General features: G+C 42.6%; 2 protein-coding genes and 1 pseudogene across 2 annotated transcripts; all 3 read left to right on the top strand.

The window, feature by feature from the left end:
- The first annotated feature begins 7818 nt into the window (after window positions 1-7818).
- LOC147431345 (uncharacterized) lies at window positions 7819-8500 on the top strand (annotated as a pseudogene).
- Window positions 8501-11192: 2692 nt separating this feature from the next.
- LOC147431344 (uncharacterized) lies at window positions 11193-13102 on the top strand. The gene is made up of 2 exons (XM_086493662.1): window positions 11193-12638; window positions 12680-13102. Exons 1-2 carry the CDS (start codon window positions 11193-11195, stop codon window positions 13100-13102), a joined length of 1869 nt encoding a protein of 622 aa, XP_086349788.1.
- Window positions 13103-13227: 125 nt separating this feature from the next.
- On the top strand, window positions 13228-13608 carry LOC147431343 (uncharacterized). Its single transcript, XM_086493661.1, has one exon. The coding sequence runs from the start codon at window positions 13228-13230 to the stop codon at window positions 13606-13608; it is 381 nt and encodes a 126-aa protein (XP_086349787.1).
- Window positions 13609-16481: the final 2873 nt, after the last annotated feature.

Raw genomic sequence — 16481 nt, 5'->3', positions numbered from 1 at the left:
AGTGCTACAACAATTCCTCACCCATGGTATTCTCCAAACTCCCCACCAAGAAGAGAGAGTACCTAGGAAATCGCCCGGTGAGACTTCCAAAAGAGGACTCTCTCCAATAAGGGAATAAGAGGAGGATCCATACGAAGGTCTCAAAAACTTACTACTTGATGAGGCATCTCCCTCCCAAAGGAGAACCCAAGTTTCAACAGTAGTTCCCCCACCGAAAGAAAGAGAAAGAAGTGAGTCTCCTGCCACCTCGACGAAGATGGCTCCACGAAGACGGCAAGAAAAACGCTCTCGAACACCCCCTAAATGGAGAAGGCCATCGCATACTTCTCTACACCATAATTTAAAGAGGGAAGAGAGAAAACATGAGAAGAAAAAGGCGAGAAAGAGGTCACCCTCTTCTCCATCTTCTTCATCCTCTTCCTCTTACGAAAAAAGTGATGGTGCAGACAAGGAGGAACAAGGGAAGAAAAAGGCGAGAAAGAGGTCACCCTCTTCTCCATCCTCCTCATACTCTTCCTCTTCTGAAGAAAGTGATGGTGCAGCTCTCGAACCACCTAAAAGAAGAGGCCATAGGAAATCCTATGCCACTTGGAATAGGTCGTCCAAGCTCAAAAAGTACAAAGAGGGAGGAAACAACTCTTTCCTTACATACAATGACACTTTTGGTGCTACAGACAAAGTCTTGGCCTTTATCCAACAATTCGATGCGATGTTTGGAGATGAGGGCTTCACGGAGTCCTCTAAGCTATGTCATGTAGCCATGCATTTTCAAAAGTCCGCCAAGCAATGGTGGTCTAGCCTACGAGCAAATCATGAAGCTCCACAAACATGGAAAGCTTTAAGAGATTCCATCATGAAGCAATTTTTGGTTACCGGTGCCAAAGACAAGGTACTCACCGAAATGGCAAAGCTTGAAGCTCTCTCTCTACGAATCTATTCAAAAATATGTAGACAAGTTTTCGGATCTACACCTCAAATCCATTGTCTTGAAAAAGATGGATTTTGGTGAGAAAAAACAACAATTCTATGCGGGCCGAACTGAGGATATGGTGGAGTATGTTAACTCCCAAAGGCCACGCACCATATCTGCGGTCATACACCATACCATGGTGGCTTCAAGAATCAACTTCTAACAAGGGGCTAAGAGAAATCTTAAGCCTACGGAAAACAAGGACCGTAATGAGCCTAAGGGGAAGGACAATGTCCAAAAGTCTCCCAAAGGCAACGCCAACAACAACAAAGCTAAGGAGAAGGGAGTTTATAAAGGCAAAAATAAACTCTCTCCTGAAGAGCTACGACGTTATCGAAAAGATAACCGTTGTTTCAAGTGCAGGGAGCAAGGGCATGCGTATTGCACTTGTCCCCACAAGAATACACGTAATGAGCCTCCTAGAGCTACCTTGGTCGAAATTCAAGAAGAGGATGCTCATCACAAAGGATCTCTATGCCATGCTTGGGGAAAGGTAAGAGAACATGATGCTTTCATTCTCTTTGACCCTGGTTCTACTCACAATTTCATATCCACTGAGTTGGCCATCAAGCTGGGCATCTAAGCCTATGAGATGGGAGATGTCCTACCTCCCAATGGTGCTTTCAAGGGGCAAGAAGCCTCAGTCACTCCCTTGATTGGGAAATTGAGGCTCCATGTCCAAAGCTATGTTGACAGCTTGACCAATGCACCAGCCACATTTAACCACTTGATGGAGAAGCTATTCAGGCCTCACCGAACCTTTACTGGAGTGTTCTCTGATGATATAATTATCTACTCTAATTCATCAAACGAACACAAGCAACACCTCCACGTAATATTTCAAGTTTTACAAGAGAATAAACTTTATATTAATCGAAAGAAAAGTGAATTTTTCTTACAAGAGATTTAGTATTTAGGTCACATTATCTCTCAAGATGGCATCCAAATGGATCCATCAAAGTTAGAGGTAATAAAAGGATGGCCTAATCCAAGGAATTTGCGTGAACTAAGAAGCTTTATAGGTATGTGTGCATACTATAGACGCTTCATAGAAAAGTTCTCACAAATCGTGGAACCATTACATGACCTGAAAAAGAAAAACATTAGGTATCTATGGTCCACCAAGGAGAACAATGCTTTCGAAAAGCTTAAAGAGAAGCTTATCCCTCAATCTGTGCTTACACTGTCGGATCTCTTAAAGCCATTTCAGGTCCAATGCGATGCATGTTTGTGATTCCCTTGGAGTTGTTTTGCTTTAGGTTTAATGGCCATGTGTCCGACCGTCCATCACTAACTGCTACTAACCCTAAGTGTACAACTATACACTTGTGTGAGCCACTAACACTAAGTACAATGTGTATTGTGCCTTAGTGCATAAGATAGAGAAGAAAGAAACGGGGCACACACTGTGTTGGTTCTCCCCCTCCAACCTGTGTGTGTGGCTATGGTGGTGTCTGTGGGAGTGTGTGTGTGCGATTCATCTTCCTCTTCTGCTGTGCTCCCATCTCCTCTCCTTCATCTGGTATTAGAGCTATTTCATTCTCGAAATCGCTTCCATGCGCTCGTGCACTTTTAAGAGTGCAAACAGGGTTTCGACTTTGAGATCGGCAAATTCAGTATTTTGAGAGCGTTTCCAGCAGATGTCTTGAGGTTTTACCCCCCTTTGGAGCCGTTCGTGCCATCAGAAATCTCATTTTAGCTATGGTTCAGGAGCTACATTTTTCAGCCCTTTTTTGGTAGTTTGTGCTACAGAGCTTCCATAGCCATTAGAGGTACCATTGTTGTAGTCTCTTCCATCTACAAGAGCCCATGGCTCATTTGGGAGCGTGTAGCCTCTTTCGGAGTGGCCTCATACACACATATAGAGTGGGAGCTTGACAATATTGTCTTCTTCGACTACAGGTACAGGTATAGGTACCCAGAGCGGCTTGGTTAGCTTCCTCTATGCTTCTCGGCCTTGATTTCGGCTTCGGCTATAGCATCCGCATCAACTCACAAGATACAAATTTCAATGCTTGCGATCTTCTGGTTCCAGTGAGGGCAGTTTTTAAAGGCCCATCAAATGGCAACCCTCTTTATATCACAAAGCTTAAAATACCATGGCTTGCCAATGTCTATAGTGTCTGATAGAGATCTTAGAATGACTAGTAATTTGTGGAAGGGTCTCTTTGAGAATTTAGGTACAAGGCTAAACTTATCTTCGGCCTATCATCCCCAAACGGATGGCCAAAGTGAAATAGCTAACCTAACAATTACCCTTAGTGGAAAAAGCATTTAAAATACCATGGCTTGCCAATGTCTATAGTGTCTGATAGAGATCTTAGAATGACTAGTAATTTGTGGAAGGGTCTCTTTGAGAATTTAGGTACAAGGCTAAACTTATCTTCGGCCTATCATCCCCAAACGGATGGCCAAAGTGAAATAGCTAACCTAACAATTACCCTTAGTGGAGTATGCTTACAATAACATTGTACATACTTCCACGGGGAAAGCACCTTTTGAGGTGATAGAGGGAAGATCAAAAAGTCCCCTGCTACTCAAGGTACATGGGAGGATCTTCGATGTAGATGAATATAGCCGAGACTTGCAAGAATCTTTCCAAAAGATTAAGGATGCTATATCCATCTCTCAACAAAGGCAAAAGGCTGTTGTTGATTATCACAAAAGAGCCCTATCCTTTAAACAAAATGAGTGGGTCTTGCTTAAGTTTCACAAGGCTTGATTAAGGCACACACGGGCAAGAATCCTACACGACACCAAAAATACTACGCTAAATTAGCAAAATGGTACTATGGTCCCTTTTAGATTCTTAGGCCAATCAATGAGATGACCTATGAACTCAAGTTGCACAACCATTGGCTCATACAAAATGCTTTCCATGTGAGCCTACTAAAGCCTTACAAAGGAGAGCCACCTCAAGAAGCAATCATTGAAGACCCACCAGAGATCGAGGACCAAGAAGAGGTGTTGCAACCCGAGTCCATTCTCCGACACAAAGACAAGGTATTACGAGACGGTAAGACTATCCGAAGATATCTTATCAAGTTTAAAAATTATCCTTTTGAAGATGCTAGATGGATGCAAGGCATACAATTAAAGGATAACCTAAACCTTGTCAATGCTTACAATGATTCCCTAGAGTAAGCAAATGTAAACATGTATGCCAAAGTAGGGAAAAATTGGATGGTCATGGGAAGACTAAAAAGTCTTCCCACATCCCTAGGAAGGAGGGGGCGAGCCTTAATGATAGGGGATGAGAGAGAAACACCCCCCTCCCCCCCCACACACACACACTCCCAAGCTCTCCCCAAAGGGAAGAATGGACACATGGCAGGCTCCTAGGCCAGTTGCCCCCAATTTCCCCTCAAATCCTATTGGATGGACATAGCGGTGGACTAATGAGAATTAGGCTAGAGTAAAATTAGTTTAATCAATCTAAAAATGCTTGATAAAAGAACCAATAGAAATTAAGCTCCCTAGAAGACTATTGGACAGTCTACCAAGGGGTCCAATGAGCATCCAACAGCCCAATGGCTTGCCTGATTCCTATTGGCCTCAAGACAAAAAGGCCCAATGAGAGTTTAGATGAATTATTGAAATACCTAAAGCTCTCACAAAAGGGGAAAGGGGGACACATGTCACAAGGCTATCAATTACACTTCAATGTGTGATTGGCCAAGCTTTGCAGGGGCCAATGGGAAGCCAACACGAGTAAGTTGCAAGAGGGGTCGACCAAGAAGAGAGAGAGGGATGCATTTTAGTCTAACACATTGCTACACACACACACACACACACACACAACTCATGTGTGCAAGAAGAACTCCATCTCCTTCTCCAAGCATTGAGAAGTAGAGGCCTACACCAATAACTCTTGGCTATGGAATGCAAATCCAACCAAGAGCCAAGCTTCAACGGCATGCTTATCTCCTCTACCATGCTAATTACTAAGCTAAGCTATGCTATTAGAGTGATTATGTGAGGAGAATACTTATTTCTGATAAGATACATCTTCTTCCTCTCAACCTATCCTCATTTTCTGTTAGCTCTCACCATTTTTAAAGGTGTGTGAGGTCTTGGGATTGAGGCTAGGGACACTAGGTGTGTTTTTCAAGAATAATTTGGTGCATGAAGCTTCTATCTTCATTGCACCAACTAGTTTTGTTAAGGAACACAAAGATTGTATTGTCCAAAAGTCTCCTTTGATGGGAGAAGCTATAATACAAAGCCTTTATGGAGGGGGGGTTGGCTCCACGTAAATTTGGTCCTCAACCATTGTCAATTGTTTCTATTTCTCTCTCTTTTCAAGTATTGTCAATGCCAAATTAGCTAGGTGTAAATTGCTATGTTGCTTTCTCAAATTAAGTACTCTCTCTATTCTCATTAGGAACTTCTTCTTAATGAAATGCTCACTATGTTATCAATTTCCGCTACACACAAGTACTAGTGCATTAAATGTTACATGTTCATGTGTCTTTTCATTGTAATTTTTGTGGAAGTCCATAGTATAAATGCTCCCATATTTTATTTCACTACTGGTTTTTCAATTGTAGCTTGCAAACCAACGATTTTTCTTTGTTAATATCTAAATCTTAAAAATCTAAAGGATTTTCACTCACATTATGTCGTGTTGTTGAACCTTATTAGTGTGCACTTGGGCTCCACTAATATGAAGGGGTTTGAACAATTGGAGAGAGAGAGAGAGAGAGAGAGAGAGAGAGAGAGAGAGAGAGAGAGAAGGAAGGAGAGAGAGAGAGAGAGGAGAAGAAGAAAAGAGAACTTTTAAAGGCGTAGAAACAATCTGAAAAGGCAAAGAGAGAGGGAAGAAGAAGAAGAATCCTAACTTGTAGGAAATAATCACAAGAGACCTTCAAGATTATCCCTTAAGAGAAAGAAGAAGAGAAGAGAACGTTTAATATCGTGGAAACAATCCAAAAAGACCTCAAAGATCTATGTGACGAGTCTTGACCTCAAGACCTACTACTCAAGAGGGAAATGGGATAAGACGTGACGATTTGGTCATGTGGGCGTCGATTATGTTATTGATGCAATTATCCCATCTATACTAGTATAAAAAGGGGAGGGATTCAGCCCCCCCCCCCCCCTCTCCACATGGCGCAAGCTCATGCCTCAGGTTGGAGAAGGTCCGTAGGCTGAGGAAAAATTTTGGATGGGGAGGCCCCCCCCTCCACGTGGCGCAAGCTCATGCCTCAAGTTGGAAAAGGTCCGCCGACTGAGGGACGTGACTTGAAATTTTCGACTGAGGACGTGACTTGGAAGGCCGCTGGCATTCATGTCGCGCGAGAGTTACTTCAATGAAGCCGGTACCAACACTGGGAGAGAAAGAGGGAGAGAGAGGCGAGAGCGATACCACCTGCGAGTGTTTCTTTCACCTGTGAGAGTGGGAGCTGTTTCTACCACCTGAGAGAGAGAGAGAGAGAGAGAGAGAGAAGAGAGAGAGAGAGAGAGAGAGAGAGGAGAGAGAGAGAAGAGAGAGAGAGAGAGAGAGAGAGCGCCCCCGGTCCGTGAGGGTCGCCTCGCTGCAGTAGCCCGTAGTCCGTGGTCTGTGAACCCGCGTCCAATGCATGCAAGGAAAGTCGCAGCAAGAGAGAGAGAGAGAGAGAGAGAGAGAGAAGAGAGAGAGAGAGAGAGAGAGAGAGAGAGAGAGAGAGAGAGAGAGAGAGAGAGAGAGAGAGAGAGAGAGAGAGAGAGAGAGATGCAATGAAATGAAACGATATATTAACGTCTTTAAAAGGTCAAGAGACCAAACCAGAGAGAGAAGTAGGGGATCGGAGATTGATAGGCTAAATTTTAACGTGGAAGAGGGAGGGATTCAGGAGAGGTCAAAATGACCTATGAATGTTTTTTTAAGATGCGTGTGTGTGTGTGTGTGTGTGTGTGTGTGAGAGAGAGAGAGAGAGAGAGAGAGAGAGAGAGAGAGAGAGAGAGAGAGAGAGAGAGAGAGAGAGAGAGAGAGAGAGAGAGAGAGAGAGAGATGTAATGAAATGAAACATTGACGTCTTCAAAAGGTCAAAATGACGTTATAGAATGGTGCGGATAGGGATAAGGAGCCGACGCGGATAGGGATAGGGGGAGAAATGGAGAGCAAGAGGGAAATCGAAAGATATGTAGAGAGAAAATAGAGTGATAGGGATAGGGAGAGAAATGGAGAGAAAGAAGGATAGAGAGAGAAGTAGCCGGCGCAAAGATTCATAGGGATGGAGAGAGAGGAGGAAAATATTTAGAGAGAGAGAGAGAGAGAGAGAGCCAATCGAGAGAAATGGAAGAAAGAGGGAAATCGAGAGATAGGTAGAGAGAAAAAAGAGTCATAGGGATAGGGACAGAAATGGAGAGAAAGAGGGATAGAGAGAGAAGTGGCCGGGCACGGAGATTTGTAGGGATAGAGCGAGAGGAGGAGGAAAATATTTAGAGAGAGAGAGAGAGAGAGAGAGAGAGAGAGAGAGAGAGAGAGAGAGAGAGAGAGAGAGAGAGAGAGAGAGAGAGAGAGAGAGAGAGAGAGAGAGAGAGATAGAGAGATATGAAATGAAATGAAACGATATATTAACGTCTTTAAAAGGTCAAGAGACCAAACCGGAGAGAGAAGTAGGGGATTGGAGATTGATATATAGGCTAAAATTTAACGTGAAAGAGAGGAGGGATTCAGGCGGCATTCGAATTTAGTTTGCCACAGACACACACACACACACACACACACACACACACACACACACACACACATGAGAGAGAGAGAAGAGAGAGAGAGAGAGAGAGAGAGAGAGAGAGAGCCAATCTTGCTCCACGCTCTATCCTAACTTATCCTAAAAGTAACCTATCCTAACTTTCTCAGAGTAATGGAGCAAGCCCTTGCCTCTGGAGGAGATTCATTGGAGGTGGTCTTTTCTACCCTAGAGAGAGATCAAATCAACAATGTGCGAAGTGCTAAGCGTGTTGCTTGAGGGGGGGACGGACCTTCAAAGAGGCAAATTGCAAATGGATCATCAGAGGGGCAGATTGCAGATGGGCTAGGTGCCATCCACACAATATACTCCAACATTCAAGCCTCATGTGAGAGAGTGGAGGCATCACATGTTTCCTACAAAGAGAGCATTCACGGGTTGAGCCATTTACAGCGTGAGCAAGGATTTTATCTTCGCCGCTTAGAGGTGCAGATCCAAGTATAGATCAATGATGTTTTGCAGCAACCAAACTCAGTGCAAGTACAACTTTCCGACATAAAAAGCAACCAGGACAAAATCATGAGCCTGTTGGAGATGTCTCTTCTTGAGAACAAACCTGACAAGGATGGCATTGAGTTAAAAAGCATTGTGTCTGAATTGCGAAGCACCAGCAACAAATTGGATGCCGTAGCAATACAACATAATATAGGTGTATCTGAAGTCAAGTCTATCACAAACAAGCTCAATGCATTGGTGTCGACCCATTGGCCCAAGAAGGGGCTTAATGTGACTGGAGATATTCCATCGAGTTCAAAGCAGGGGGCCCATCATAGGAAGTGAATTACGTAGTGGATGATAATACTCACGACTTCCTCATTTATATGCTTTGCGGATCTACATGTTCTTCTCTCATGGGGATCTACGTTTTGGGGGTCTATCTCATTTATAGGCTACTATGGGGATCTACATTTATGTATGTAGTGGATGGATGATGAGCGATAATACTCACATTTTCCTCATTTATAGGCTTTGCGGATCTACATGTTCTTCTCACTCCTTTATAGGCTACTATGGGGATCTACGTTTTGGGGGTCTATCTTATGTATGTAGTGGATGGATGATGAGCTCTCTTTTCTAAGTGTTTTTGCCATTATGTCTCTTGAGTCACACACCCTCTCTCTCTCTCTCTCTCTCTCTCTCTCTCTCTCTCTCTCTCTCTCTCTCTCTCTCAACTACTTTCCAAAGTGTCTTCCTGAAAGAAGTCCCCCCCCCCCCCCCTCTCTCTCTCTCTCTAAAATTGTGGCCATAACATGTTGAAAGAAGTGATCCCCAAAGTTATTATGCACAAGATCTCTCCATCTTTTTATTAGATCCTCTCTCTCTCTCTCTCTCTCTCTCTCTCTCTCTCTCTCGCCTCTTTCAAGGTGTATAGATTCGCCTCTTTCAATATCTCTCTCTCTCTCCCTCTCTCTCTCTCTCTCTAAAATTGTGGCCATAACATGTTGAAAGAAGTGATGGGCTAGGTACCATCCGCCGCAGGTCTATCACAAACAAGCTCAATGCATTGGTGTCCACCCATTGGCCCAAGAAGGGGCTTAATGTGACTAAAGATATTCCATCGATTTCAAAGGAGGGGCGCCCTCACAAGAAGTGAGTTACGTAGTGGATGATAATACTCACGACTTCCTCATTTATATGCTTTGCAGATCTACATGTTCTTCTCTCTCACTTATAGGCTACTATGGGGATCTACGTTTTGGGGGTCTATCTTATGTATGTAGTGGATGGATGATGAGCGTTGATACTCACATCTTCCTCATTTATAGGCTTTGCAGATCTACATGTTCTTCTCTCTCCTTTATAGGCTACTATGGGGATCTACGTTTTGGGGGTCTATCTTATGTATGTAGTGGATGGATGATGAGCTCTCTTTTCTAAGTGTTTTTGCCGTTATGTCTCTCTCTCTCTAAAATTGTGGCCATAACATGTTGAAAGAAGTGATCTCCAAAGTTGTGTTATGCACGAGCTCTCTCTCTCTCTCTCTTTCTTTTAGATCCTCTCTCCCTCTCTCTCTCTCTCTAAAATTTTGGCCATAATATGTTGAAAGAAGTGATCTCCAAAGTTTTTATGCAGTGGGTCTCTCTCTTTCTATTAGGTCCTCTCCCACACCCCCCCCCCTCTCTCTCTCTCTCTCTCTCTCTCTCTCTCTCTAAAATTGTGGCCATAACATGTTGAATGAAGTGCTCTCCAAAGTTGTTTTATGCACCAACTCTCTCTCTCTTTCTCTCTCTCTCTCTCTCTCTCTCTCTCTCTCTCTCAACTACTTTTCAAAGTGGTCATGCTAATCTGGTGCACAAGCTCCTCCCCCCTTTGTAATCTCACCTCTTTTAAGGTGTATAGGTGTATAAATACATCTCTCTCTCTCTCTCTCTCTCTCTCTCTCTCTCTCTCTCTCTCTCTCTCATAGTTTACATACATGAAACGTGAGGGATGGAGATAGAGAAAAGATCCACTCTGTCCTTAATTCTCCACATTTAAGATTACTTATAAGAGTTCTTTTTGGGACAGATGGCTATTGGTCAGAAGGTGTTGTCTCCTGGACATGCAAGACGTAGCAGGATCTGTCAAGCCTCTCGAGCTACGCGACGTGAGGCAGCAAGAGAGAGAGTTTGGCGCTCTCTAGGGGGGATTAATGTAGCTCGCTTGGAAGATTGCCATCATTTGATAAATGTGGATCAATGCAATGAATTCTCTCAGGGAAGGGTTGGAATGGATGTAGATATTGATCCAATGCTTCTGCAAAATCAAGAGGAGATTGAAGTGAGAAGCAATTTGGAAGCCAATAATGGAGATGTTCTTGGGGAGCCCATAGTTGTCTCTAGAGAGGGAGATTACTCCAAAGTCGAAAGGCATTGCCTATCCATCACCTACATATATCCTAAAAACACACCCTTGATGCATATCTCTATGTTGTCACTTTTTCACAAAAAGTCTATACTTCACAACATAAGCAGCTTGGATTTTTCATGTTCCCTTTGTGGTGCTTTTGCTTGGAAGATAGAAGCAAAGACCATTCGCACCTTTGTGGGGAAAAGTTGTTGCAACTCAGGGAGTGTTTCTTTGCCACCATTATGTGAACCTCCTTTAGAATTAAGAGAATTAATGCACGGAGGTAATACTAGAAGCAAGAAATTCCTAAAACATATTAGAGCATACAATAGTGTGTTGGAATTTGCTTCTTTAGGAGCTCATATAGATGAATCTCTTTGTCAAAGAAAAGGAATCTATACCTTCAAAGTGCATGGATCTATATATCATAAAATTGGTCCATTGATGCCTGAAGAACATTCAGATCAAATCCCTCGCTTTGCTCAATTGTATTTTTTTGACACTGAGAATAAGTTGCAAAATAGGATGCAGCATGTTTCTAAACTCAACCAGATGTTTTGGAAATCTTGCAATCAATGATGCATCGCGTAAATCCGTACGTTCAAGCTTTCAGGCAGTTTGCATCAATGGTTCAAACTTCCAATATTCCTTACATAAGGATGGTCATCACTAAGAAACATATTAATGGCTGGCAGTACCTTGCTCTAACAGGTGCGGAAGTTGCTGCAATCATGCCTGGTCAAGGCGATGAGAGCAACATTGGCCATCGAGATATTGTGTTGAATCTTTCTGGTGGTGGTCTAAAAAGAATCTCAAATTGCCACAGGTCGTACATGCCTCTCTTATATGTGTTGCTATTTCCAAGTGGTGAAGAAGGTTGGAATCCCTACATACAGGCATTAGACAGGCCACGGGAAAACAGAGAGCAAGGGGGAGGGAATACAAGGTATATTTCTACAATGGATTTCTACAAGTATAGATTGCAAATCAGGGGTGACACAACACAATGTCTTTTACGTGGTGGTAGGCTACTGCAACAATTTATTGTTGATGCATACATTTGTATGGAGGAGTTGAGGCTTTTATGGATTCGCAATCATCAGAGTGATCTACGCAGTGAGGTGTACCAAGGTTTGGCTGACATGATCAGAGCAAGAGATGGAACAAGGGGTGACAGAGAACAGTTATTCGGTGCTAATGTTGGCAGGAGGGTGGTATTGCCTTCTTCATATGTTGGTAGTCCACGCTATACGCACCAACTTTATCAGGATGCCATGGCAATTGTACGCAAAAGAGGGAAGCCTGATCTCTTCATAACATTCACATGCAATCCTGGATGGAAGGAGATAGAGGACGCATTATTGCCTGGAGGAACGTCCAACGATCGTCCTGACCTTACTGCATGCGTTTTCTACCATAAGTTCAAGGATTTGATGGGCTTGCTGATTAAGGGGGGGATTTTTGGTAAGGTCATTGGACACATTTCTGTGATTGAGTTCCAAAAGAGAGGCCTTCCTCATGCCCACATTCTATTGATACTTTCTCCCGAACACAAACCAACAGAGACATCCCATTATGATAAGATGGTGTGTGCGGAGCTTCCTAATAAGGTGATGTTTCCACAATTGTATGACATTATCAGTTGGTGTAATGTGCATGGTCCATGTGGAAACTTGAATAGAAATGCTCCATGTATGGTAGAGGGAAAGTGCAGGTTGAAATACCCTCGAGGCTTCAATGGATCAACTACTATGGATCGGGAAGGATACCCAACATACATGAGGAGGGATGATGGAAATCACACTGTTTATAAGAATGTGCAAATGAATAATAAATGGATTGTTCCATACAATCCATTTTTGTCAATAAGATACAATGCACATATCAATGTGGAGGTTTGCTCCACTATATCCGCTATGAAATATCTCTACAAGTATGTGTATAAGGGACATAACAGGGCGACTATTGCTCTACAAGACATTGAAGGGATTTTAGATGAAGTTACAAACTATCTTAATGCAAGATATGTATCAGCATCTGAGGCTATCTGGCGGATATTTGGGTTTGACTTGCATCAAGAGAAACCTGACATACAACGCCTCCATGTTCATTTACCTCATCAAAATCAAGTCTTCTTTAATGACAGAGTGACTATATACAGAGTGTGGTGGAGAGAGAGGCCAACAAAAAGACTACGCTCACTGAGTGGTTCGTTGCAAATCAAAGATATCCAGAGGCCAATGATTTGTTGTACATAGACTTCCCAACAAAGCGGGTTTGGAAGTCAGCAAGTAGAACATGGACTCCAAGACAGAAAGGAGACGTGATTGGAAGAATGTACAACATAGTTCCCACTGCCGGAGAGTTATACTATTTGCGCATGTTACTCAACAAGTGCAAAGGATGTAGGTCTTTTGAGGATATTCGGACCTTCAATGGACGAGTATATGAAACATTTAAAGAAGCATGCAATGCACAAGGATTATTGCAAGTTGATGATGAATGGTTTCTTTGTTTAGAAGAAGCTTCATTTCAACAAACAGGAAAACATTACGACTACTATTTGTAATCATTTTGGTTTTTTGTGAGCCGATATGTCCTGGTGCATTATGGAATCACTTCTGTAAGGAGATTTCTGAGGACCATCTATATCATATGAGGACTTGCACAACCAATGAGCGTATCTATGAACGCATGGCACAAAACCAAGCATTGTCAAACTTAGAGACAATGCTTCAACAATATGGAAAGAGGCTCTCAGATTACTCTGGAATGCCCCATGTGGATCACACATTGCAAGTAATGAGTGATCATGGAGTGCTTGCCAAAGAGTTAATGTATAATGTGGAGGAACAAAGAGGCATGTCTGCTCGAATTGAATCATCTTTGAATGCTGGGCAAAGGGAAGCTTACAATCGAGTTTTGGAAGCCATTGGCATGAATAGTGGGACTGTGTTCTTCTTGGATGGGCCAGGTGGAACAGGAAAGACCTATCTTTATAATGCCTTGCTCTCTCGCATACAAGGAGAGAGCAAAGTTGCTTTGGCATGCGCATCATCTGGTATTGCAGCATAACTTCTTGACAATGGAAGGAGCGCACACTCCAGATTCAAGATCCCTATTGATATAGCTTCTGACTCGACATGCAAGTAAATGGCCAGCTTGCTGAGCTGTTGCGAATGGCTTCATTGATCATATGGGATGAAGCTCCTGTGACTCATAGGCATGCTTTTGAGGCTCTTGACAAGACACTAAGAGATGTCATGCATAATAACATGATGTTTGGCGGAAAGGTTTTCCTCCTTGGTGGTGATTTTAGACAGATCTTGCATGTTGTACGTAGAGGAGGAAGGGCAGACATTGTTGATGCATCTTTGTGCCGCTCATACATTTGGTGTTGTACAAAAATTTTGCGTCTAACAGAGAACATGCGAGTGGTCAATTGATGCAATAATGTTAGAGAAAGAGCATTTGTGCAGTGGACACTTGATATTGGGAATGGCAATGTTTGTGATGGGGAGCTACATGATAATGTAGCTTTGCCAGCCTGCATGATGCTACCACAAAATAGTTTGCAAGGACTTATTGATTGCATATATGGAGACCTTAAAATGGTCTCTTGCCATGCAACCTTTTTCAAGGACAGGGCAATCATGGCACCTCGCAACAAGGATGTGGATGCTATAAACAATTTGGTATAGCAAAAATTTCCTGGTACTTATAAGGAATATGTTAGTGCAGACTTAGTGTGTGAATCAGATTGTGATAGCATTTTATTCACAACTGAGTTCTTAAATAGTTTAGATCTTGGAGGAGGCTTTCCACCGCATGTTTTGCATTTGAAACAAAATGCTCCAGTTATGTTGCTCCGCAATTTGGATCCAAAAAGTGGTCTTTGTAATGGGACACGCTTGATTTGTAAGCAATTCCACAACAAAGTGATTGAAGCAGAAATCATTACAAGGTCACATGAAGGAAATGCAGTGTTCATCCCAAGGATTGATTTTCTCATGGGAGCTAGAGAAGGCCTCCCTTTTGAGTTGAAACGTCGACAATTTCCCTTGAGATGTGCTTTTGGGATGACGATCAACAAGGCACAAGGCCAAACATTGGGAGTGCTTGGATTGTATCTCCCAACACCTGTTTTCACCCATGGTCAATTGTATGTGGAAATGTCTCACGTGAGATCGTCTTCTGCCATCAAGGTTGTTGTTGGTGATGGTCACCACACAAGTGTTGTGAAAGGGGGAGACCAAAGGACATACACTTCTAACATTGTCTATAATGAAGTGTTGCAATTGACCTCATTATGAAATGAAATGCAAGTGTAAAGACCCATTCAGCCTTGCAAGATTTAAATTATGCAGTAGCTTTGTAGATATAATATATAAGTTCACCCATCTTATTTATACGCTTTGTAAAACTACATTTTTGGTCTACCAATTTGCTCATGAATTTCAGAGAGGTGTTTTCTTTGGATATTACATTTTGAGGCCTTATATAGTGATATGATAGGGGATCTCCATAATTGTGCTATGATTTTATCTCTCTCTCTCTCTCTCTCTCTCTCTCTCCCCCCCCCCCCCCCCCCCCCCCCTTCCAAAATACATAGCACCAATCTTTTACCTTCATTTACTATTTTTTATGAATGAAGATGGATCCTAACGCCTCCATGACCTATACGCTAGGAAGGCAACCTCGGCACATCCAAGGTAAAAGATGCTACTCTCTCTCTCTCTCTCTCTCTCTCTCTCTTTGTCTCTCTCTCTCGAATTTGAAACTCGTAATCACCAATTATTTTCTAGATCCACTACTATGGAGGGGCCCTATCAACGCCATGGAGGTTATTCATCTACTCGAGGTTTTGGATGTAGTAAGGTAACAATGTTGATGTCATGAAGTAATCATGTTTTATTTTGTCTCTATTTTGTTTATACTAATAGACTTTTGATTGGATATAGATTACAAAATCATTCACAGTTCTTGCTGGTGGGATTTTTTGAGGCCTCATATGATCCAAGTTTGCTCTGCTACGTCCAAGTTGCTATCCAAAGAGGATTCAGAGAACGTATCACCATTCAAGAGCTCGGAAGAACCCTCCTAATGAATGTTGTGTTTTCTCAAGGTCTAACCCATGGTAGTTGGTCCCTACGCATTTTTGTTCTGGGATCTATCCCCCCAGTGATTGGTCGATGTGTCTTACATCGTGGACCATGGGTGGTTCGATACCATGGTAGAGCATGTCGTAGGTTGCACTTTAGGATGTAGAAAGCTTGCATCTCTATGTACTGTGCATAGATATTATTTTGGACATTTTGACATTTTGACATTTTGATTGCGTATTTAGAGACCATTAACAATATCTTGCCATGCAAACTTTCCAAGGATGCTATAAATAATTTGGTATAGCAACAATTTCGAATATGTCAGTGCATACATTGTGATAGCATTGTCTTCTTTGCACTTGAAACATAATGCTGCAGTTATATAGCTCTGCAATTTAGACGCAAGAAGTGGTCTTTGTAATGCTATATTTTTGGACCTAAGTCATTTCATAAAGGGTTGAACAAAATCTTTTCAAATGTTCATATCCAAATTACATGAAAGTTCTTTTACATGGGTCATACCGCCACCGTGAGCGCACGAGAGAGAGAGAGAGAGAGAGAGAGAGAGAGAGAGAGAGAGAGAGAGAGAGAGTACACTTTGTGTCATCTTGACAAATACATTCTGAAATTGCCAAGATTTGTAAGCTTTTTCACCATCAACTTCATAAGAAAGAGGGATTTAAAGTTATCGAGGTGGGATTTCACTAAACCTATGGCAAGGGGGGGGGGGGGGGGGGGGAGAGAGAGTACTTTTCTTCATATGCTTTTATGAAAATTTTCAAGAGCGAGGGGTTTGAGGACAAGAGGGGCCATGCGGCGGCGCCGTTTTACTAGTAGCTATGA

This window comes from Adiantum capillus-veneris, chromosome 21 (genome assembly GCF_014529385.1).
Source record: "Adiantum capillus-veneris isolate H3 chromosome 21, ASM1452938v2, whole genome shotgun sequence".
Classification (NCBI taxonomy): domain Eukaryota; kingdom Viridiplantae; phylum Streptophyta; class Polypodiopsida; order Polypodiales; family Pteridaceae; genus Adiantum; species Adiantum capillus-veneris.
Note: the sequence above shows the minus strand (reverse complement) of the source record. Positions and strands in the feature narration are given on the sequence as shown.

Excerpts from the sequence above, each read along its gene's own strand:
- LOC147431344 (XM_086493662.1), top strand. The coding sequence starts at position 11,193 with ATGGTCATCACTAAGAAACATATTAATGGCTGGCAGTACCTTGCTCTA. Across the intron at positions 12,639-12,679 it reads CTGACATACAACGCCTCCAT|AGTGACTATATACAGAGTGT; the intron begins GTTCATTTACCT and ends CTTTAATGACAG.
- LOC147431343 (XM_086493661.1), top strand. The coding sequence starts at position 13,228 with ATGGCACAAAACCAAGCATTGTCAAACTTAGAGACAATGCTTCAACAA.